The 25,389-nt window shown below is 31.4% G+C and overlaps 1 protein-coding gene across 3 annotated transcripts in view; it reads left to right on the top strand.

Moving 5' to 3' along the window:
- The window catches only part of LOC126741900 (elongation of very long chain fatty acids protein AAEL008004-like), a 103,191-nt gene that overhangs the window by 70,770 nt on the left and 7,032 nt on the right, over window positions 1-25,389 (top strand). For all 3 annotated transcript variants that reach the window (XM_050448360.1, XM_050448362.1, XM_050448361.1), the window contains exons 3-6: window positions 2,105-2,295; window positions 2,352-2,432; window positions 10,062-10,224; window positions 18,889-19,205. In XM_050448360.1, coding sequence (XP_050304317.1) covers window positions 2,105-2,295; window positions 2,352-2,432; window positions 10,062-10,224; window positions 18,889-19,205 — 752 coding nt within the window. The remainder of the gene's footprint in view (window positions 1-2,104; window positions 2,296-2,351; window positions 2,433-10,061; window positions 10,225-18,888; window positions 19,206-25,389) is intronic.

Below are 25,389 nucleotides of genomic sequence, written 5' to 3'. Positions count from 1 at the left end.
GAAGCGGTAATTTCGCACATAATTCCCATTCGCGATCGAAACCGCGACGTGTCAAAAGACCAGGGTGTCAAAAGCTTCGGTGTAATCCAAAATAACAAAGGTTGTGACATATTTTCTTCCAAATAGTGAAAATTTGCTTTTATCATCACACCACAAAATTGTATTCTATTTCTCTTGAGACCTAGTCTTAAAATAGTTTTATTAATTCGAGAAAAAGTTCTACGAGGTCTTTTTGTACAAGAGCGCATTTCTTACATCACCCCGACCCTCATATTTGTGGATCGTTTTCGTTATCAATTACCGACTTTTGTCTCTCCTTTTTGGATAAATTCACAGTTTTTGTTTAAAATAACAAGGATTGATTACATATTTTATTCCAAATAGTGAATATTTATGTGGCCTACCTATATCCAATATGAGTTTTATGCTTTTTATAGACAGAGCTTTGGTTTACTTGAATATTTAAAAAATGATGATTTGGGTGTGATATAACGTCTTTAACATTAAATCTATTGTAGGTTATAAGTCATATGGTAGATTAGATATTAGAGAATGTGAAGTCTGTATAAATATAAAAATTAAGATTATTACATGTGCTCTGAAAAAAACAGTCTCGTTATTAATATTTATCTTAAGGTAATCCGAAGACATTGCTACAGATTTCTTAGGAATCAACTTCAAACAAATTATTGGTCGAGATTTCGTAAGTCATAAAGAGTTAACAGAGCAAAATTACGCAATTTGAACTATAAATTCAAAAATTTACAAATCTAATAAAGAAGATTACCAAATACCCTGTCCTGTAATACTCACCTTTTCCGAAAATTAGCCATTTAAACAAACTCTTTGTTATTAATGACGAAGCTTATGAGCTCTACTGCACTTTTAGGAAAACCTACAAAGTCAGAAATTTTCAACAAATAGCTCATGGTTAAGTGTATCAAAAGCTTTGGTGTAATCCAAAATAACAAGGATCGATAACATATTTTATTTCAAACAGTGAAAATTTGCTTTTATCATCATTCCACATACTGTAATTCTTTTCTCTTAAAACATGATTGTCTTAAAATAGTTTTATTAATTTGAGAAGAAGTTCCACGAGGTCTTCCGACTTCAAGTGCTTTTAGTACTACACCTCGACCCTCATTGGATCATCTTCGGTAAGAATTATGGATTTTTTCTTCTCTTTTTGAAGAATTTCCCATTTTTTGTTTAAAATAACAAGGATTGATGACGTACTTTAATCTAAATAGTGAAAGTTTGATTTAATCATCACTCCACCGAAGGGTATTCCATTTTTCTTAAAACATGATGATCTTAAAATAGTTTTATTAATTCGAGAAAAAGTTCTACTTTCCGATTTTTTTCTCTCCTTTCTGAATAAATTTCCATTTTTTGTTTAAAATCAAATGAAAAATATTGATGTCTAGCCATGATAAATTCATACATAACACGACATTTCTGCTGTAAAACAAAGACTGAATACTTAGAACTTTGAATATAAAAGTTTCCCAGCACAAGTTCCTTAACCTAACATACACTTAGAAATTTAATAATTAATAATAAAACGAACTCTATTAAAACTTTCGACTTTTCCACATTACTCACGTTACTGTAGATAAGGTCTTTTTTTTTAAATTAGTCTAGTTCACGTTTGGAATTATTCCAATGATTTTTCCCTTGTTTTCCCTCATATTTAAGTAAATGCTAATGCGGACCCAGATAATGATCGCCATGAAAAAAAAAACTAATTCTACGAAAGCATTCCCGCAATGCCGTGACTATAACAGATATATGTAAATTTAGTTATATTTAGATTATTTATTATTTACTTAATGAGGATAAAAAAAAAAGATAATATCGGCTGGTTTAGACTGTACCACTCGATAATTAACTAAAGTCAGTCTGCAATAATTATTTGTTTATTATGAAACGCTGACCTACCGTAAAGAATGGTGATTAAGCGACAACAATAAGTCTGCCGATAATATACAATTAAGTTAACTTGACCTCTTGAGAGTCTTGAGTACGGAAATTTAATTAGATAGATAAACGTTGTTTTTTCCTTTTTTCTGTTTAATCACCACACTTTTTTTATTTCTAGATCCTAGAGTGAATGATTGGCCGATGATGTCCAGTCCCATTCCTACCTTGGCGATATGCCTATTCTACGCGTACTTCTCCAGGGTGTTAGGGCCAAAACTTATGGAGAATAGGAAACCATTTAACCTTAGGAATGTTCTAATTGTTTATAATTTAGTACAAACGTTATTTAGCACCTGGATATTTTATGAGGTTAGTTCTTCAATTTTATAATAAAACATCCAATAATATTTTTATTTTAATTATAGTATTTGATGAGCGGATGGTGGGGAAGTTACAGCTTTAAATGCCAGCCAGTAGATTATTCTTACAGTCCTATGGCACTGCGAGTAAGTTAACAGTTGGGTGATTCTTAGGGAATGGATTGAAGTATATGGATAGAGAACTGTATTACCCAGTTGTTTGATGTTTGATAACAGCAAAAAATCTTAACTTTTTAAAATATTTTAATAAGCCCTCGATCTGACTAGAGCAGTATCTGAACTATATTTTAACAAAGAATCCTATTTACCTTAGTTGGTGAATAATTTCACTATCGAGAAAAAATAATTTATTTGCATTCTTTTACACAAGTACGAGATGCAAAATTAAAACGGTTCTTTCATGTCCTTTTAAATTAAGTGACTAATGATATGCTGACAAAAATTACAAATTTTAGGCGAAATTTTAGAAGGACTCCGAAACATCTAGTTTAACGTTGTTAGAAAATAAAATTTGAGTAGTTACTCCTAATGTACTGAGAGACGTATTAAAACAAGAATTTTTATGGTTTGCGTACGAAAGTCATAAAATCTTTAAAAAAATTCTACTCAAAAAATTATCTCATTGTTGCATAAGTAAATGAGAGTATATATATCCCTTTCCCTTAAGACGAGTAAGCAGTAATTTCGATTTTTTTTTAATGGTACTTTATGGGTATACTTTGAAAGTGATTGTGTTCTAATTTACAGAAAAATCAAGTTTTAAGTTAAAAGATCAACTGTAGAGGCTGTGAGAAGGCGTACATAGTTAAAGGTTATGAGGAGGGAAAGTTTATGTAGGGCGCGTTCCACAATCTTTCCAAAACCTTAGACTATGTCTCACATTATATTCTCAAAGAAAAGCTACATAAGTACAGTCTTACAGAGAATAGTCTAAATGTCCTTTAAAGTTGTCTTGCTGATAGAGGGCACTGTTTTGTATGTGTTCATGCTGAAGAGACACGTTTTATGATAAAAACCGATAACTTCGAACGTACTAAATAAGATATTTAATTGAGCCACCATATTAATTTAAACCTGGATTAGAAACCAAATATGATAATGCAACAACACACCTAATAACAAATACGAGGCGTGTTTTTAAAGTAAGTACCGTTTTGATATAAAAAATCAACAAGTAAATTTTTTCAAACAAAACTTTATTAACCTGAAAGAGTATTCTTTCCTCTACTTCTCTACATAATTTCCATTATTATTAAGGCACTTGTCGTATCTTGGAACCAGCTTTTGTATGCCGTCGTCAAAGAAGCTTGCCGCCAGACTGGACAACCACTGCTGCACAGACGTTTTTACTTCTTCATCATCGGAATGACGCTTCCTCGCCAAATGCGTCTTAAGAAACAAATGGTAGTCGCTAGGCGCTAGATCGGGACTATATGGAGGAATGGAGACTGTCCAATTGTTCCCAGCCAAATGAAGTGATGAGCTCTTGCGTTCGATTTGCTGAATGTGGACGAGCATTATCGTGGAGCAAAACGACGCCTGCACTCAGCATGTCACGCCTTTTGTTTTGAATTGCGCGGCGCAGTTTTTTTAAAGTTTCACAGTACGCGGTTGCATTGATCGTTTCAATTGCTTTTAAGCCTTTAGCACAGAGAAAACGAATAACACCACGCACTTCACAGTCGGCGGGATTCTCGATAGTCGGCGGCATTTTAAAATCACATAAACAAACGAAGACTCGATCAAACGGCGTCGTAATGGCGTCTGTGGCTTCCCAACTGATGTAGCTACACTACGCGCATACGCTTAACGGCGACTGCAGCGCTGCGGCGGCGTAATTTAAAAACGGTACTTACTTTAAAAACATGCCTCGTACTTTAATTAATGTGTTCCAGGGTCAACAGGTTGCAGCTGTGTCGCTCGACTTACAACAGGCCTTTGATAACAATGATCGCAAGCTCCTGCTGTAAAAACTTGAAATAATGTATATGCGAGGTATCTGACACAACTGATTGAGGGTTTTGAGGAGGGACAGTTTGTAGAGTGCGCATTCTATGATCTATCCAAAGCCTAGAAAAGCATTACTATAAGCTTGAGTCTAAACTTCCTTCCAAAGTTATCTTACTGATAGAAGGAACTGTTTTGTAACTCTTAATATTCTAGACACAAGTTTTATGATGAAAACCGTACTAAATAAGCCATTATATAGCCACCGTCTTAGTTTAGACCTGAATAAGACAGCATACATGATAATGCACTAAAGGAATTAGAAACATATATTTTGATTAATTTGGATCAATAGATTGCAGTTGTTTCGCTCGACTTACGAAACTTCGGCCTCTTTATGAGGGATTTGACTGTATCAGATTTTCCTTGGTTCACCCTTTAGCCTTTGGAAAATAATAGATAGTGCCCGGTGTTATGAATACTTTATTTTATAACACTTAATGGAGTTTACAACAAAAACACTTGTTTTAATGTAATTTTAGTATACGAAAAATATAACTAAAAACTCGGGGAAGACAGCCCACTTTGTGGGTATCGTGTGATGAAAAATAGAGTGATGAAATCGAGAGAGAGAGGGCGTACAGAACGAATCACAAATATATAGAGAAGTGGAGGTTGCATACAAACAGATCGAAATTCTTCTGACAAATCTGCTAGCGTCCTCTCGCTTGGCAACGGAAACTATTGTAACTAAGTTGACAGTTTAACGTACATAGTTGGACCAAATGGTAGAAAGGCGTGGCCAAATTAAGGCGGGAAAATTCAAATTTCATTTAATAAGAAATTTTACAATTTTACTACTTAATTGCTATATCCAATGCAAAACTTTTTGATTAGGTCTTTGCATCAGATATTAATCATTGATACATAACTAAATGAGTTAATGTACTGCAAGAATCAGTTAACTATAGTGTACAACATATCACCGATTTCAAAATGGAAATAAAACAATGTTTTTCTGTAATACATTTATTATTTAGTTGTTGAATAGAAGTCGAGATTTTGTAGGTTGTAGGAGAATGTGTATATATAGAATTCTTAATGGGGAAGTCTCTATCTCCAAGAAGAAATGCATGTAGATCATTTAGTTAAATGTATTATGCATTTCGGCTATGTAAAAAGTCGTCCTCAGATACAGAACATCACTAAAAACATACGTATGCTGGATACATTCAAATGAAAAAGAAACTCATATGATATTACAAATGATGTTCTATCAGTTAATGAGAACAACGTCATTTCTTTCAGCTCCTGTCAATTTTGCCAAGCAAGGTGACCGACACACGGTTCCGATTTTCACCATCTTCATACATGTGGCGTACAGAGACCAAACTAGCGACGCACACAGGCTTTCTCCTTTTTTCTGGGTATTGACCACTTATATGTCATTTATGTCATACTTGACGCTGTGCTTTTTATATTCACGCGATTAAAAGTCAACAATCCATCAAAGTCTTTCAACACAAACAAGGCCTTTGATACTATTGATCACAAGATTCTGCTGAAAAAACTTGAAATAATGAGTATGCGACGCATCTGTCACAACTGGTTCTATAATGACCTCGAAGAGAGGTTACAATTTGTTTCCATTGATAATTTAGATAGTTATTATCAACTGGTTAAACTTGGAGTGCTCCAAGGCTCTATCTTAGTTGTAATATGTATCAATTGAATTGCTAGTTTACATTTAAAAGGGGATATTAAACTTTACGCTAATGACAGCATGTTAGGTATATTTTGGGAATCACCTGACATTCTTCAGTTATGCTACTAAATAATACTAAATAAGTAAAGTTATCAAAAATGCATCTTTTATGAAATATTTAGAACTCTATATTGATCAATCTTTGAAAGAACATTTTAGTTATCTTAGGGAAAGATTGCTTTCCCCTGTTGGGATTTTCAAGTGTCCATGTGTTTACCATTCCTTAATTCACTTCGTCTCCAGTACCTTACATGGGTTTGGTGCATTGCTAGTAAGATGCTCATTCATCCAATTGAGGTTCTGCAAAACAAATCTCTTAACAATATTTATAATATTCCATTTCGTTACTGTGCAAAATTTCTATATTAACTACATATATTATTGTGTCACTCGAAAAAATATATATTAAAGTCAGGTTACAACATACATTCATCAAGTCATTAAAGGGGCAATATTGTCTAGTTTAAATTTTACTTTTTGTGATAAGATACATAACGATAATACACGTCTATGTAACAGTGATGAATGTTTACTCTGAGTGAGAGAAAAATTCAATAATAATATAAGGGAAATATTTATTAATAATATTTAAGGGATTGCAGATTTATAATAGTTAACTTTATCTGTTACTGTAAGATGCTTAAATATAAAAAAATTGTATAGATAATTTAACCTTAAGTACTTATATAGATTCGTAACTCTGAATTTTTAAAATAAACTATTTTCATTCATTCTTTCTGATCTTCACAAATACAAATACAAAAATATTTATTTTCAAAATTCAGTAGAAATACATGATATAAAAAAACGCCATTTGTTGCCGTTACAGTCCGTTATATAAAGGTAAAATCGATCTTACGAAATTACATTGAAGACGCTTTACAAAAATTACTTTTATATTATTAGTTCCTTTACTATGTTGTGGCAAATGGTTATACATTTTCATTGACATAGAATATTAAGGACACATTAAGGTAGCGAGTAAACGACACTGGGGTGTACGTAGATTTTATCTAGATTTTATCTTATAGTTAGTATTAAACAAATTAATTAATTCTTTATTGGGATAAGTTTTTATATGGATTTCAACATATAAGACACATATATAAATATAAATTGAAATAACTGTAAAAATCTTATACGAAAATTTTAGCTATCCCTCCTACGTATTTGGGCAATATGCCTTATTATATAATTTTGTGACACAAATACGGAGTTTATCGACGATAAATTTCCCCAAAAGATGACCCCATTTAAACAAGGGAATACTCGTATAGGGAATACTAATATAAAGTAAACATAGTGTCGAACCCCCAAAAAATTCGTAGAATGTGCCTGTTCTATAATTTTACCATTTTTAAAAGAAATCGAAATGCTTTGGTTATGTATGGCATTTTTAGACAAAAAATACATTAGTCCAGTTTTTTTGTATTAAGTTTCAACATATTATGTTCCGCCCAAGTTACCATATTACGAGCTAGGGCTTTGCAATCTATGTCAGAAGTTATTTTGCTTATATACAAATATTTAAACTCCGAATCTGAAAACTATAAGCTTCTCTTTTTTCTCTAAATAATTAAGTACATAGTTTACATTCATAGTGTTCACATATAAAGCACTATATGTGTTTTTATTTTTCACAAAACCATATTGACAAGGTGTAATTATTTTGTAGTTAAATAAATCCAGGAAAGCTTTTTCAAATATTTATCCAAATTGATATTGAATGGAATCTGACCATAATTAATACATAGGGGGGTCTAATTAATACATACATGGGGGGATAATTAATACATACATCAGGGGTCCGCCTTTTGTTTAAATATAGGTGTTGTTTTTGAGCACTTTAATTTATTTGGGAAAGCTATGGATTTCAAAGATAAATTTATTAAATTGACTAAGGGTTTTTATTTTGTTGAATATATTGCTTTAATATAAAAGTTGCTATACCATCTGTGCCTATTGATTTTTCTGCCTTTAGGGACATAACAATTTTAAGTAGCTCATGTTCAGATTTGCTTTTTACAAACATAGTATTATTATATGTCCCACCTTTGTACACTGGTATATTAATGCCATATTCCTTGCCGTTTTGTACAAGAAAATTATTGAAGTTGTAAGCAACATCCGTAGGGTCATTTAAATACTTGCAGACATTACACCTTAAAAAGTTGGAATCTCATTACTAAAAAATTATATCTAATGTTTTTCTTTTAGGAAATTTTGCAAAAAGATTGCGCAAAGCGTAATTCGTTTTTTTTTCATTTTGCGTAAGCACTTATTATGCACTATGAAAAAAAAAAACGACTGCAGAAAGACTGACGCACTAAATTTTTTAGTTTCAATTGAACTTAACTATTTTTACAAATTCAAGCTTTATTTAAATAATAAACAATATGTCCAGGAACCTTTTGCAATATTCCCAAAGAAGTACTAGGCATAAGCTTCAAATATGTTTCAAATATGTATCTATTAAAGTGTGAGACTAGATGTTTTAGCCTCAAATTTTTGAGCTCTGGTTTTGACAGCATAAAAGTTCAAAGATGAAGAAAATATAGATAAAGGTTTTGTGCAAAGAATCCATATTACTGTAAAAGCTGTTTGAAAAAAAACATTTTAAATAGGCCGATTCTTTAATAACAAAACATCTAATAATAGGGCGTTCAACTGATCTAAGCCGAACGTAGTGGAGTAAAATAATTTATAAAGCCAGACAGGGTAAACAGAAATATCTAAAAATATGAAAACATTTTATAGTCAATCTATAATTGTTGTAATCTATAGACGGTGCCAATGCCTTTCCTTGTATTATGGTTTGCAGTAGAAAGTATCGATCTTTATATTTCTCATAACATGCCCTAGATATTCTAGTTTTCTTTATTTAATGGTGTACATGACTTTCTAGATCGTTTTTTATTTTTTTACCACGTCCATGTTAGTAATGTGAGTTGCCCTATTTTGAGCATTCTCCTGTACAGCCACATCTCAAAAGCTTCCAAGTTTTTAGTGGTGGCTTTTGTAAGTATCCAGAAAGACGTAGCATCTTAAGTGCCTTACTTTCGTTTCAAGAGATATGTTGTGACTTTTAAAGATGGCACTCATTGTGTAAAATACCTTCCTTGCTTTTCCTTTACATTTTATTTCTTGTGCACTATCCCATTGTTCATTTAGGATCGTCAGATCGTCGAGTTCCTCCGTTGCTGATGATCGTTTGTTTCGTTTTTTGGGCCTTGATATTAAGACTATGTTGTTAAATGTACTACCTGATATGGTCCATTAACCTTTGTTGTGCTTCCAAGCTATCTGCTATTACCATGATATCGTCGGCGTATCGAATATAATTCAGTTTAATTTTCGGGAATATAAGTTTAATATCAAAGGCAAGAGGACACATCCTTATCTGATTCCAGTAGAGATTTCAAATTGATCTGATATGGTTTAATTATGATATAATTAATATTCAATAAAAGAAACTAGTTAAAATTCTACAGGGTTTTTAAGTTTTGAATCTGTAAATATGTATACATAATTAACTTGACGTGTTTTTATCCTAAATGAAGGCTGTTTATAGACATTACTATATATTATTATCATATAAAGGTACAATATAGGCTCGGCAATCTTTTTTGAAAAAAAAATCTTAAAAAGCCTCTCTAGGAGGGCTTAAAAGCCTCAATAATGTAGCCGTTTCTTTCTAAAATAACATTATTTGTATTCATGTTATATACGATATTTCGACGTCAAACTCTCTGCAAATATTTTATTCTGTATCCGGAATAAGTAAGAGGTAAAATTTTTGGAATAAAATAAAAGATTTTGCCCAGCTTAGGTAAACATGATAACACTATGCTTAAGTAAAATCTGTATTGTTTTGACTCATTAATAAGTAACTCAACACTATGCTTATCAACCTATTTTATCAAGATTACTAGATTTTTGCTGTTAGATGTTGTTGCCAAATTTCCAGTGAATTGAACGCTTCGGATGCACCTTTATCCACAAAGTGTTTTGGTATACCAACAAACTATAATAAACTTTTCCAGATGGCCAGGACGTGTTGGTGGTACTACTTTTCAAAGTTCACGGAATTTTTCGACACACTGTTCTTCATTTTAAGGAAGAAAACTAGTCACGTGTCGACACTGCACGTGATCCACCACGGATGTATGCCATTCTCGGTCTGGATGGGTATGAAGTTTGCTCCAGGTAAAAAAAAAACTTTTTTATTTAATTAAAAGGTAACCCCATAGAAGGGTTTTTTAAAATGGGCTTTTTACTGAACTATAATATTTTTTTTGTTAATAATATATAAGTAAAATAACAGTTGAAGTACGATTTTTTCATTCAACAATGTTTATTTTTATATTTTAAAAATAAATTTTAGCAACAAAAAAAAACGAGCCAAAATGAATATTTTGAATGTTAGCAAGAAGGTCTTTTAAAAGAAATAGTTTTTATTTTGATGGTTCTTAAACTTCGGTACCACAATAACTACATTTAAATAAAACACTTTGGATAACTAATAATCTTTATTATTAAAATCCAAATCTTTTCAATTACAATAATACATAAATCACATGCGTCAGCTAGATTGCGTAATAAATCAATTTGAAATGCATAATAATACAACATATTATTATTATCAATTATAGAATTTTTAATATCCCTTTCAAATTACCAGTATGCTTTTTAACTTCCCATAAAGGGTTATGTATTTCTACAGATTTAGACTGATAACTGCTACATTCAATGAGGGTGAAACATCACTATCAGTATACATTTATTGAGATGAGTATCTATCGACATATTAGATACTTATGTTAAAGACATTTTCTGAAAATTTTATATCGACTCAGGTTTTCCTGATAGCGCTGCCTCTTATCTTATAAAATATAGTACCTGGGAGTTTCATGCATATTTTGGCTGGTTTCAATTTTGTTTTTATGATTAAATATTGCTATATTAGAGCCATTGGCAAGAGGTTTTAATTTTTTAGCATTTCTGTTAATGTATTTTTCAATACTTTCTTGCTCTACAAGTCTTTTATTTTTTCATCGATGCTTGATTCTGATTGTGGTAAATTGCTAGCAATTGGAACTTTAGTCCTACAGTATCTGCTAGTCAATAAGTCAGATGATGAATATATCATACCTTCAATGTGGAATTTAACAATACACTACGTAAAACACCTTTTTCTTCCTACTTTAATTGTTTAACTTAGATTTTTAGCACTTAATAATGCTGTTTCTGTTAATCCGTTAGATTGTTGAAATGCTTGTAGCACAATTAAAATCTAAAGTTCCAACTATCAGGACATTCTAAAAACTGTTTACTGTTTAATTTGTGTAATAATGGCTCCAGTACTTTTATTTTTCCGTAAACGTTTCCATGGGTTCTTACATTTTCCATATAATAGAAGTTTTTGTTTAGGATTTTTTCTCGAAAATTGGTTATAAGCCTTACACCTTTTCTTCCATATCTAAAGGGCCTTAATGTAATAGTTTTAGCATGTTTGACTAATTTATTTTCTAAAAATAAAAAATTTTCAAATATAATTTTCTTTCTTTCTGAAGACAATATACAAGATTTAAAAATTCCTAGGAGTTCCTATAGTCTGGAGCAACTAGGGAAGCATTGAAACTCAATGACTTATTAATGACTAGGGCGTCAACTGTGAGCAATTTGTTCGTTGTGCTCCCTTTATATCTTATGCAACTGGTTAATAAAGTCAAATTACGAAAACAAAATACAAATTGCTAAAGTCCATTTTGACTTAAAAGCCCGAGCTTCCTTCTATACCTGGACGCGTATTTACGTTTCCGAGTTCATTTCAACACCACGCGGTCGTGAAGTCAGCACGGAAATGTAGCGCAATATTGGTTTACAAACCCGTGTTCATTTCAACATGCGACATTCAAATAGGCATGAATTTATTACATTCCATCGTCGCGACTTTAATCTATTAATTATAAAACAGTTTAAAGTTTGTTTTTAAAAAATTACCAATGATTTTGAGGTTCTAAATTTCGAAAGAACTTCTTTAGTAAGTTATACTTGGGAAGCTCAGTGTTCGTTGTCCAGTTCGTTGTCTGTTACCGCCAGTTATGATGAGATATGTAGTTACATTATAAACAAGTTTTCGGCAGAAACAAAAATAAATTGGATAATGCAAAGACGTTTTTCAAAACCCGTACGTTACGATTTTCAAAAAGTTTTCGTTTGTCAGCTGGCAAAAAGAAACAAAATCCAAGGAGTAATGCAATTGCGGGGCAAATATTAGCATACAATTTTTAAAAGTAACGGAACATACTTTACAAACATCATCTTTATTGAAGAGAGGTTTGAATGTCGCTATACATATTAATTTTATTCATTTCCATAGAGTAAATGTCGCACAATCTTTGGGACTCTTGCGTTACTTTGGAAATATGAAACAACTATTTACATCCTACTTTGACGCATTGCGAAAAATTGCGAGGAAGATGTTTAGGTAACATTGGCTAATGCTCAAAAAAATCCACTCGATCGTCAAGTAACTCATTTGCATAAACGGTGGCGACTTCAGAATTACGGCAGTAGAGACAGTACTATTAGACACACATATTGGATATTTTGAAAAGAAAACAGATAGAGCTTCTGGAGTGCAATATTAATTTATGTTAGAAAATTAACATACCAAATCTCCTAAATAGTGACAGAGTGAAAGAAAATCAGACATTAAAAATCCACTTTAGTAAGTTATGGGACCGTGGTGAAAACTGGTGTTTATCATATCGGTGCGATTTAGTTACTAGAGGTAACAACACAAACAATTATTGCGAGTCGTCGATAAGAATATAAGTAAAGACATTATGCTACAACGCTGCAAAGTTTTTAATATGTGCGCTTTGATAGAATTTATTTCTAAAACATTTGAATCCTATCATAAGAAATTAGTTCTTCAGTTGGCTAATGGAAGATCTCGAAAACTTACCATAGCTTATGACAAATTTTGCAAAGATAGCAAAGGAATAGATGAGATAACGCAGGTATTCATTTATATGTGGTAAATTCTGATATGGCCACGTGTGACTGTCCGTTTGACAGGGGAGATAAACATCTATTTGCTGGGGAAAAGAAATATGGAATTAGATTCACAACTTCAATATGTTTAACTAAAGAAGATCACCAAAATTTTGCAAAAATGGGCCCTAGGAGACGAATTTTTTTCATATTTTTTTGACGATATTGCTAATTCTAGTGCAAACGAAATCAGCGAAATAGAGTGCGTTTCAGATATGACGTCCGACGCAGGTACTGAGGGATGTACGCTTGAGGGATTTCAGCTTCCATTAGTTTCAACTGAATTAAATAGTGATGTTAATAGTGCGAGCAATAAAGAACACTATACGAACCCATTTGAGACAATTAAATCTGAATTTTTGAGAATCTGTAGTGATATAGAAAATTACTTCAATCCAGCTAATACGAACATACTTACCAAATTTGCTTCTAATTTGTGTCAACTACAAACTCCATCCAACATATTATCGTTTATTTGTGAAAAGAATATCAACAAAAGAAAATCCAGAAAAAATCATAACATCCAACCTGCTTCAATCGCATGCCGCAAAAATAGAAGCTTACCTTGCAGTGGAAGAATTCAGTCAGGAAGACCTACAAAAGCAGTATAATATTATTACCAATGAACCTGTCGCAAAAAAATTAATACCTTTTATACGTATTACCAGAGAAAATATATATTTCTTAGTAAATGTAAGTACCTATGCACGGGTTTGTAAACCAATATTGCGCTACATTTCCGTGCTGATTTCGCGGTGTTGAAATGAACACGGAAACGTAAATACGCTACCTGGACTTTACTACAGCTTTGGAGCTTACATAATAAGATAGGAAGACAGAATTTAAGGTAAATTATAATACTGCCTTAAATGGAGTAAATGAAAGGAATCTTATAGGCATTTCCAGAGATTTAGGAATACAACATGATTTGGAAAGGTGTACAGGCAGCAAATTTTAAACATTATTTCAGTGGAAGTTCAAAAAGAATCTTAACCTGGATTAACCAGGGAAGGCGAAAATCAAAAAAGGGAAAAATACTAACAGGAGAGTAAATCTGTCTGAAAATCACGAAAGAGGATGTCAGATATATACATGCACTTTCCTGGTCTATAATAAATGTTTAGATAATACTTTAAAAGTTTGAGCCTCATTCACAAACTTATGGATGAAGAAGATGGTAATTGTTTTTTGAATACACACTCAAGAGACTGGTAGTCACTAATATTTTTGGGTTCATGCCATAAATAAAGTCTTTTTACTGGAAAAAGGATTGCTGAGGTTTTTTTCATTAAGCTTTTCGAAGCAAAGGCTACAGTTTCTCTTGTTGCAAGAGACGAACCCCTAAAGCCATCTTTAGAGACATGCGTCTCTATTTCGATAGGCTTTTTTGGATGAAAATATGTTAAAACTGGTGGATAAGATAACAAAATCTTAAGTGTATTATACAATGGTCAATTCTGTTTAAAAGGATATAAAGAAGAAAAGAAAATTATTCTTAAGCCTCCTTATTCTTCTTATTATTTCGTATTAACCTGGATCACCTAAAAACTATTTATCCTACATTTCAAAATTCCTTCATTCATGACTTGATCTAATTCATTGAATTGTTATTAAGCAAGAAATTCTATACGTTTTATACGGCATATCTTCTTCCCATTATAAAGCATTTAAAATAAAAATTATTTTAATTGAACGACCTGTAGATTTTCTCACATGTTAACTCTTCACTCATATGAATATATTATTTAAATCTTATTAATTTATGCAAAATGTTTTAATTCATCAAAAAGTGAGAATAATTAAATATTCTTTGTAACAGGTTCTTAAACCGATAATCGTTTTTGGTTTGACTTAATAAGTATCGTTTTATGACCCTACAAATAAAAATCTAAATGTCAATCGGGTGACGTCAAGTCAGATGACGTACCTTAACTAAAACCTCATACGGCTTATCTTAAGAGCCAGCTTAAATTACCGGTTTGTAGAATAATATTAGAATCTCGGAAACGATCAGAGATAGGTTAATAACAATTGGACAAAATTATGAATTTTTATTCTAAATTAAATGTTAAATTGCAAATATATGCAAATGGATGTTACAAGTTAAGGGGCAACCAACCCAAAACTTAACTATGTCGATTAAGTCCTGAAAACCTCCATATTTAGTATATAAAAAATCTCAACAAGGAGCGATGTTTTAGATTTTCCATTATTTGCTTCAATCCTTTTTTATACTAGGAAATATCATTTGTGAAGTTTTTCTTCTTTGTGCAGTAATACATAAGAAAATGGCAACGGTCAAACTAATATTTTTTTATCTTATGCATTTATTTAAATGGTTTGGCCGAAAGTGGAATAGGATTTCTGAAACTATATTATGGGTAAAAATAGTTTAAGAAAAGGGTCGTTTTGCTTACTCCTTGTTGTTTCTGTAGTAATCTAAGGAATCTAATAAAAAAATCCATTCTAGTAACTCAACGTCTTGGTACCACAGAGCAAACAAAATGTTATGATATATATTATATATCATATGAGCTACAATATATTATTTTATGAGCTTATAAAATGATGGGCATCGTCAGATGTATAATAGAAATACGTTATTTTTCTCCCCAAATTATAAAACTTATAAAAGAACACTTACCGGACGTTGTTAAATAAAAAATAAATTGGATGGCTAGTGACATTTATGAATAAATAAATAAAATTCATATATCAAATACTGACACAAATTACAGATTACTCAGTTAAGGTTGGACATTATTGCTATGCTAGATTAAGAAAAATATATAGCATGCCACAAGACAGTATCGCTGCTATATGATAAAATTATCGGTCTGCTACATTGTTAAAAATAAAGTGCGAGCTATACGGCTATTGATTATTTACCGAAGTAAAATCAGGGCTTTTTAAGGTTTGCTTGTCTCAAGAAATTGTAAAAGATTCAGTTATTTGGATCGGATTGGAAAAAAACCGTTATCACATGCATATAATAATTTTGTGCCATGAATGTTTTTCGGCCACCAAAGGATTGGTAAAAGCAGAATTGAAAACAGTTGTGTCGGTATGAAGGTAAATAAAAAACTGATGTTTATGTTCTTTCATTATCTGCGAAATTTTCCGGCCAGATTGACCCATCTACTGGGCATTCCGGGCATTTAATTTCGTAAACACCGGAAGATATAATAAAGAGCAGAATTTGTACTTAATTTTAACTAGATGCTTTTTTAAAGTATTTGTAGTTAACAAAGTACAAATGATATTCAACGGCCCAAAGAGCTAACTGAGACAAAATAATGCCAAAGTTGTATCTATTAATAAACCGGTAATAGAATTTGGTGATGTACTTTATTGAGTCCAAATTATTTCTAGCAATCAACTTAATGGTGGAGAGTTCCTTATTAAATGCTTCTCGTGACAAGGGACATTAAATAATTTGTAGAATGGCGAGTTAAAGCTGGCATATTTGTGGTTGGGTTGGACTGTTGGAATTAAATTGTATTACGAATGGAATTAAATCGTACGTCATCTCTAGTGGATAATTTTAAACACAAGTATGTTATTTTGTCTTATTAAAAAAAGAGCTAAAAAAGGGTCCTAACTATTATTCTCAATTTTTAGGTCTTATCGTGTAATGAAGTTTTAAAAAATCGCTCAGCTGTCTATCGTCTTCATTCCAAAGGATGCAAATATCTTCTACATATATTGTGTAAAACAATAAGTTTTTGCTAAAGTTGCTATTTACAATCGTATATTCCAAGTGGTCCATAGATCCGGTAGTTCGTTGGGATGTTGTCAATTAATAAAATAATTTCTCTCTAATAGATTTCATAAAAGGTGAATTTATATAATAACTATTATTTTATCTGCGGGTCATGCATTAAAAATCAATCCTTCCAAGTTCTCTTTAATGTTATTTGGTTATAAAAATAAGATCCAATATAAAGATCCAAAAATAGCACCCTAAAACCTTAGAGAAGACTTTGAAGTGATGTTGACAGCGATTTGAGATTCCGTGATCATTTAAAAATTTTATTTAAAAAATCTTATTTTTATCTTAAAATTGTTTACTGTAATAGACATATACTAAATCATTAATACACTGTCGATTCCTTCCTTTCCGACATCGATATTGCAATCGAGAGGATTGCGCGAGTAGAGATTGATGTCACATAGTTTAGGCAATCATCTATTATAGTTTAGAGGTCCACCATTCTTAATTTACCCAATTTAGAAAAAAATCAAAGGATATTGCTTAATCGTTTTTTCCTACACTGATGCCCTATTTATTTAGTTTATTTTTGATTTATAATTTTGTAACGACAAAGCAATTTTGAATCTACTAGGGTTCTAAGAAGAAATCATGTATGTTTCTTAAGATTTTTTATATATCACAAAGCAGTGATATGAGTTAACTTTTTTCGTAACCGATATCGTCTTTTATGTAAAAAGGTTTGTTTATTTATATTAACATTCTTATTCCTAAAACCGCTTTAAAAAAACACATGCAGGCAACACCGCAAGCAAAAGCTGATATCATCTTGCGAAATGTCATTTCGTCAAACGGCTTTGTGTTTAGATTCGGCATTTGTGAAGTTTTGTGTTTTTTCTTTAGTTTTTGGTTGAAAAATGAAAAAGCTCTCTTTTGAGTGTTTTTGTGAACTGTTATATTAAAAACTTGTGCCGTTTGTACCATAGAAAAAAAGAAATGCAAGCCGATCTTTTCCCAAGTAAATACCGATACTGTCATAACATCATGATACTGTCATCATAAACGTAGAATAATAAAAATTTATTAAGAAATCTATAATAATTATTAAATATTTAACTTCCTTAAAAATGCTTTATTAGATAGGTACATTTACTCTAATGAAGTACGCTAAGAAAACGTATAAAGAGTTCATAAACCGTAATATTTTTTAAAATTTAAAGCATTATCTATTATTCATAATTATTTGTCATGTCAATATTGTTTGACGACGTCACTGGTAAAGAGTCCTTGTGTCGGTGGAATTAACAATGCGATCAAGCGGCGTTGCGATGTTGTTGCTTTTTTCTCTAATATACGTTATCTGCATTCATTTAACTTTGAATATTGACTTCTTTATAGAGTATCTTATCACATTTTATTAACGAAAATGCTTCTTATTTTATTAAAGAGAAACAGTAGTATTGTTTTGTGCCTGTTAAAATAAGTAACAAATTTTAATGATATTATAAAGTGTTTTTTGTCATTTCTACATATGCATTTGGCATTATTGCATCAGAGATGTTGCAACCAAACAAACTGCCTATAGTTCCACGGCAATGCTAATTCTAGCCTTTCAATATTCCAAGCTTATAGGCTATAATATCGATTTTATTCTAGACCAGAGAAATCGAGTTTAACCAAAACTAACTTAATAGTCAATGAAATATTCAAACTGTGAAATTTAATATTAATATATATAATTGGATTAAAATGTTACTTTTAAGGTTTTTGCAATTTTTATGTAAGCAGTTTCTAATTGTAACGATTTTATTGAAAATACAAAGCTCAAGAGAAACTAACTATGGTGTATTTCCAGACCAACTGAAAATTACAAATTAAATAGAAAATAGGCCTTGTTTAATATCCCATAAACTGAAAATCAGTCAGTGAAAATAAATTTTCCTTCTCTTCTTTTTAACTTAACCAATAAAATATTTACGATAAAGAAGATTTATTATAATATTGTTCCTACTTCGAGGTAACTTTTATCTTTAAGGAACAACTTGTTCTAAACAATTTTTTCTCAATAAAAAACATTTAATTTCACTTTGCTTTAGGTGGCCACAGTACCTTTTTCGCTTTGCTCAATACCTTCGTGCACATCGTGATGTATTTCTACTACATGGTGTCCGCCATGGGACCGCAGTTCCAAAAGTACATCTGGTGGAAAAAGTACCTGACCTCGTTCCAGATGTTGCAGTTCGTAGCGATCTTCGTGCACCAGTTCCAGCTGTTATTCATAGAGTGCGATTATCCCAAGTCCTTCATGGTCTGGATCGCGATCCACGGTTTAATGTTCCTATTCCTGTTCTCCGACTTTTATAAAGTCAATTACAGTAAAAAGGAGAAGAAGGTTAACCAGGGAGCTTGTATGGTAAGTTTCGATTATATTGGAAACGTAAATTAAATAAAAGCATTGAAAAATTATTAATCTTAAAGCTGTTAGTACAAAAAAAACAGAATAATTGGTTTAAAAAAAAAGTAATTAAAGCAAACTAAATTTGTAAGTACTGAAAAAATGAGGCATATTTATTTTTTATATTTAACTTATGTTTCAGCTTGCTTATTACTGATCTAATTATGAGTGTAATTGATGCTAATATGATTTTAAATACTTTAATGGATCATTTAATCCCAATTATCATTAATTTTTAGAACATCTAAAACATATCTAAGCTAGTATCTATTTTTTTTTGTTTTGTAAAACAAACTGTTATTAGTAGGAAATTAGTATGATTACCAAATACTTGTTTTCGACCTTTATTCGTGTAAAAACTGAGACTTTGAGGCTTCAAAAAAAACTGCAATACATCTTTTTCGTTTAATTCTATATTTTTTTGATAATTTGTCTGGTTTGTAATGTTGCGAATTAGGACGACTTTGGCCAATAAGTAATTTATATAAGAGGCTATATGGCCCTTTAAATTTAACTTCAAATTGCAATTTTGAAAATGGAATTTTGCGTAGGTATCCAAAAAAATAACAAGAAAACCCATAAAGAAGAGGAGGAGATAAATATAAGTGAAACTTCAAAAAAAAATGGAAATAAAGAACTAACATAAGCATACAAGCAAATATGTAGAACTACATAAGAAAATAAAGAAATATATCAGAGCCGATAAAAGAATAATGTCGGAAAAATTATTAAAAAGAATAAGGGAATGAATAATTAATTCCAAAGGCAAAACAATGTGTTAAGTTACAAAATGATATTACGAAGATACAAAATAATACGTGTAGAGAGATCAGAAATGTAAAATCAGAAGAAATACTAGACATAAGATAGAACAGGCTATGAGCAAATGAATATTAACTGGGCCTATTTTTTCCGTCTATCAACTATAAGAAGGCATTTGATGGTGTAGAACTGCGACCACAAGTATAGACCATGAATAACTGCAGAATGGATTCTTGTTATAGGCAGCTAATATACAATATATGTATCTATATGAAAATACAAGAATGATGATAAACCTACAGGAAAAAAAAATTTTAATGATATAATATTTCACGCTTATGTAAATCTAAAAACTTTGATAAATAAGCCAAATTTCATTCTTCTCAATTTAAATTATTTTATCAAATTAATTTTCACTAGTTAAATCTGAACATCTGTATCTCATCTATAAATAGTTACTTTAGTTTGTAACATTATACATCGGGCGGCCTATATTTAAGAACAAAATTATCATTTTATTGCATCAATCATGGTTTTCATTTAATTCTTTTCCGGGCAGTTCTACCGACATTTCGGATCAAAAGGTATGATTAAAAGATATGCATTTTGTTGTAGTTTAAATGTTCTGCATGCACTTTTAAAATACTTTTTGAGTAGATCTGTTATGACGTTGAATAGAAAAGCATTATGTATTATTTGTATATATATTTCAAGTTAAAAAGAAATGCCAAATTGTTTGTTTTTGTTTAGAAATCCTAGACACTTGGCACTGTTATTTTTTCTTTGCTTGTTTGTAGGCATATGTAGTTTAAAACATAGAAAAGAGGCCCATTGCTTGTTAATTTTTGTCGATTGGAATGGTACACAATTTCGAATATCGAATGAGTTTTATTTAAATTTTTATCGTCCAATTTATTTATTTGGCGTATTCGAATTCCAAAAATCTAAATCTTGAATCTCTTCACTTTTGACTTTTTCGGAGAGTCGTAATTAGGTGGGAAAAATTGAAAAACGCTGTAAAAGTAAAATGAAACATCATAGAAAATTCGACCTACTCCGCCGTTTCTACAGTGCACTAATGCAATTAAATCTAATCTGTTTTTACACAATGCAAATGTACATTGCTCAGATTGTGGCAATTGTTTAATTCAACTATTCGAACATAAATTGACATCACAGCAGTCAGAATTCAATATAACATCTCATATAGTTTTTATTGAGAGTGAGAAAAAATAAATAGATAGGATTTTGTTAGTTTGACGAAGACGAGGCATAGTGCCAATATACAGCATTCAATTTGAGAAGGTTATAGAGTATACTATACACTAGCTTGTTCTAGTTTTGAAACCATCAATGACTCACAGATTTGAAATTCAGGTAGTTTTTAAAGGATTAAGACTGACAGTGAAATTTTATAAATCCTAAATTAATATTTTCTTTTTCTTGCAACCAGTTTCGTAGTTCATCACAGCATCTTCAAGCAACGATAAATCTTGTGAATCAATCCTGTTCCTGTATCCTCTCAAATGCTCCCATAATCACAGGTTGTACATTTTTCAGTGTGTTCATATTTAGGCTTTGTAAAATTAAGACTCAAGTAAAAGTTTCGAAAGTTTTTTTATTGCAACGGGTTTCGCTTCCGCATCTTCAGGTAAGAATAAATATTGTGTTCATGAATATTCTCTTCAATTTCAAGACAGGCACTTTGTAAATCTTTATAGGTATACATTTTTAGGAAAGCTTCAAATGATTAAGTGCTTCTCATACTCGTAAGTCTATAAAACTATCCATGTTTAGGCAAACTATAAGTGATTAAGACTCACAAAAAATAGTCTTGCAAATCCCAAATTTAATTTATTTAATGCAGCCGGTTTCGTAGCTTATAACTGCATCTTCAGGCAACGAAAAAAAAACAGTCCCAAGCTTGATCAACTCTTAAGGCGCGAGACCGTTAATTTTGTACCTCTCTCTTTGGTTTTTTTTGCTCACCCTAGATTTTACATAGTCATACAAATTATTTATATCGAATTAAAAAATGAGGAGTAGTTAATTTCTAATGAGAATGTAATTAAAAATTCAGAGTTAATTTTGAAGGTAGACTATAAACAATTATATATTATCAATTAAAGCAACTTAAAGGTTGAACTCAACATAATTTAGTGGGATCTTTTTAAAATGCCCATTTTGCAATTCCTCAAATTTTTCAATGCTGCCATAATTCCATAGTGTTTAAAGAAAGGGCAACACTTGAAAATCCAATAAAAACGAAGTAAATTAATAGAGAGTTATTTTTTTATACAGATTTAAATATACTACCTATTTAATGAGTTCTAACTTTTTCTATTAAATAGAGAAAAAAAGACGCCAAGTCCCACCCTAGCCTCAATCAAACCCAATTTATCAACCTTAATTTAACTTTAACCTATCCTCATGTAAATTTAAAACATGCATTGAGTCGATATGCGTTTCATTCGAACAGTATGAATTAAAAAAGGATGACAATTACCAAGCAACCTCTGAATTTTAATTGTTTTATTTCGTAACAAATCATATAAAAAAGATGGCGGTACAAGTTATTGTAAAGTGTACCTACCTACATATAAAATAAAAAAACAATTCTACATAGAAAAACACTTAAAAAACAGTCTCAATCAAAACAGATTCACAATCTGGCAATTTCGTCCTCATATAGTTCATTCAAATCCAAGAGACCAGGTTTACACATGTTGTGTGCGTACCAACATATACATTTTTAAAGCTTACACCTTAGAACACTGAAAGGCTAGAATTAGTAAACAACAACTTTGTTTGAGTTCAACATGTGCACAGAGGCAAGAGGGGTGTTTTGTTTACAAACATATTAATCGATTCTCTGTTGTCAAGCTTAACATTTTCAAAAGAGGAAATTTCCAGCTATATGTCAATACATATCATAATGTTAGTTTAACTTATTGATGTTAGATTTTGGATTAAAAATAAAAAGTAGAAATAGATATATGTTATTCTAAGCGCAAAAATAACATCTTGAAAGGAAAAAAAAAATTATTAACATTCTCATTCCTTAAAACGGCTTCTAAAAAATCCGAAATGGCAACACCACAGGCAAAAGCTGATGTCAACTTGTGAAATGTCATCTTGACAAACGGCTTTGTGTTTACATTCGGCATTTGTGAAGTTCGGTGTTTTTTATTTAGTTTTTGATTAAAATATGTTGAGTCATTTCAGTGTTTTTGTGAGTGCAATGCTAATTCTAGCCTTTCAATGTTTAAGGCTTACACGCAGAAAACGATAAATCACAACTTTTTATGATTTCGAGAAAAAAGCCAAAAACTTCTACACGTTAATCAAACTTTTAAGAGTTTGTATTGGAAATATTTGGGTATCAGATGATGTTGGATTTATCTTATTCTGCTCTTTTTTAATAAAATACCAGAAATATTGTGTATTAAAAATATTTATTAATGAGAGAATATACTAAGTCAATAAATAACTCAAAAATACATGATAAAAAAAAAACGACGAATTGACGAAAAAAAAACAGAAAAGCACGGTTTTATGCCGACAATCGTTTTTTATTAAACTATATAAAAACCAACTGCTTCTCCTCGAGGCAATCGCAGGTAGTTTCCTTCTCATTATTTTGCTAAAACGCTTCTAAATTTAAAATAGTCTTATGCCACTGCAACCCTTGGACATCTTGCAAGTTACTGCCGAATTGCTAGATCATAAGCTGTTTCAATGACCTTTCTTTTTTGTCTGGAATTCCACGATTCAAAGTAAATTCGGTAAAAAAAAATAGTGCCTAGTCTACTCTTCCAGGTTTGAGAAGTGTTTCGAATTTTCAAATCTTTTGATAAATATCTTTTTTACGCTGCTCAAAATGGCCTGTTGGTGCCAAGTTTTCTTACTTTCCCAACTATCTCATAAATCGTTTAAGATTCATCAGTAAAAGTCAAGGTAGAATGCTTTCTCAACAAATTTTCCACTGGGCCAAGGGTCCTGTCTGCCCGTAGAAATAAATTACCTCGCACAGGTAGAGTTAACTGAATTCCAGTTACCTACATTGGACCTTTGAATCTACAGCATGTGGACAAAGTGTGATTTTTGTTTTGTTCTGCACAATTGTCGCAAAAAATCGTACAGTCGCGATGTCGTCATTGGTCAGCAAAACTAAAAAAAACCTCAGTGCCGGCCCAACCTCGATAAAGGGGATCTATCGAGGTTGACATCGTCGTTCGGTCGATATATATAGGATTCGAAAATCCACCCCAAAAACAGTAAAGACTAATTTGGTAAGTGTAGAATGCACCATTAATATTAATCCTGGGTAGGGGTTAGACCTGCTGGAGATCGAAACAAAAAGGAATCGTATTTGGTGATTTTTGATTTTCATCAGAAGATCGTAAAAAGCCTTCGGGCTTTTCTGGTTTATTGCTTACTCGACCCAAAAATTTTCTTTACTTAATCATCTTCGTCTTTGATCATGGATTTTAAACGAATATATTGAGCACAAACAAGAAGGCTGGACTAGAAAACTCATTGACGAAAATTAGAAAACTAGGAACCTAGGAATGCAACGTTGTTCTCCTGAGAACTTTGGCTCTGGTACATGTTGTATAATTTCTTCACATTGAATTCAGTAGGCGTATAAATTCTACAAAATTTTAAGACCTATTATAATTTTTTAACGCTTTGTTTCCTATTAGCCTCTTATTAGCTCCTCTCTTTTCTTGGGAATGTCGGCCGTGAAAAGTGTTTTAGCAACGGTATGCTTTGATAATAAGAACTCTCAGAACGAAAGCCTGACATACTCAAATCTTTCTTCTTGTCGTCCGTTTGGGTAAAAACTAATATACAGAAAAATTATGTTTCTTGCTTCACAGGCCTTGGGTTTTCGATGGGTACAACAGATAATTTTATGTTTTGCTCAATGTAGTCATTGCGCCCATAAAACTTTTGCCCCATGGATCGTCCATTATGTAAAATTAAACGTAAATTAGAATTATAGCAGTGCATCATGACTTTTTTTCAGGTCTGAATCGCCTGGGACGTATCTAAAAAAATACATTCTTTTAATAAATTTAAAATGTTGAACTCGCAGTTAAACGAAAAATTTATATCAATCGCATTTTTCATATGAAATCATGTGCTGGAGAAAGAGAGAAACTAGATTTTTTTATCAGGAAATCATTAAAATGATTTTTTCGAATAGACGCGATAGATCATTGGTTTTGAGAACTTAAAAGCTCTTAAAATGGGTAATAAAAAATTTAGACCCGTATTTAAAAAACAAGCTTGATGATAGTTAGTCTCAGGCGAAACGTCGAATCGCAAATTTGATAATGTTATTTTGTAGGAGCGCAAGAAGTGCCTGCGATAA

Source organism: Anthonomus grandis, chromosome 11, assembly GCF_022605725.1.
Source record: "Anthonomus grandis grandis chromosome 11, icAntGran1.3, whole genome shotgun sequence".
NCBI lineage: Eukaryota > Metazoa > Arthropoda > Insecta > Coleoptera > Curculionidae > Anthonomus > Anthonomus grandis.
The sequence above is the reverse complement of the archived record's forward strand: the minus strand, read 5'-3'. Positions and strand labels throughout refer to the sequence as shown.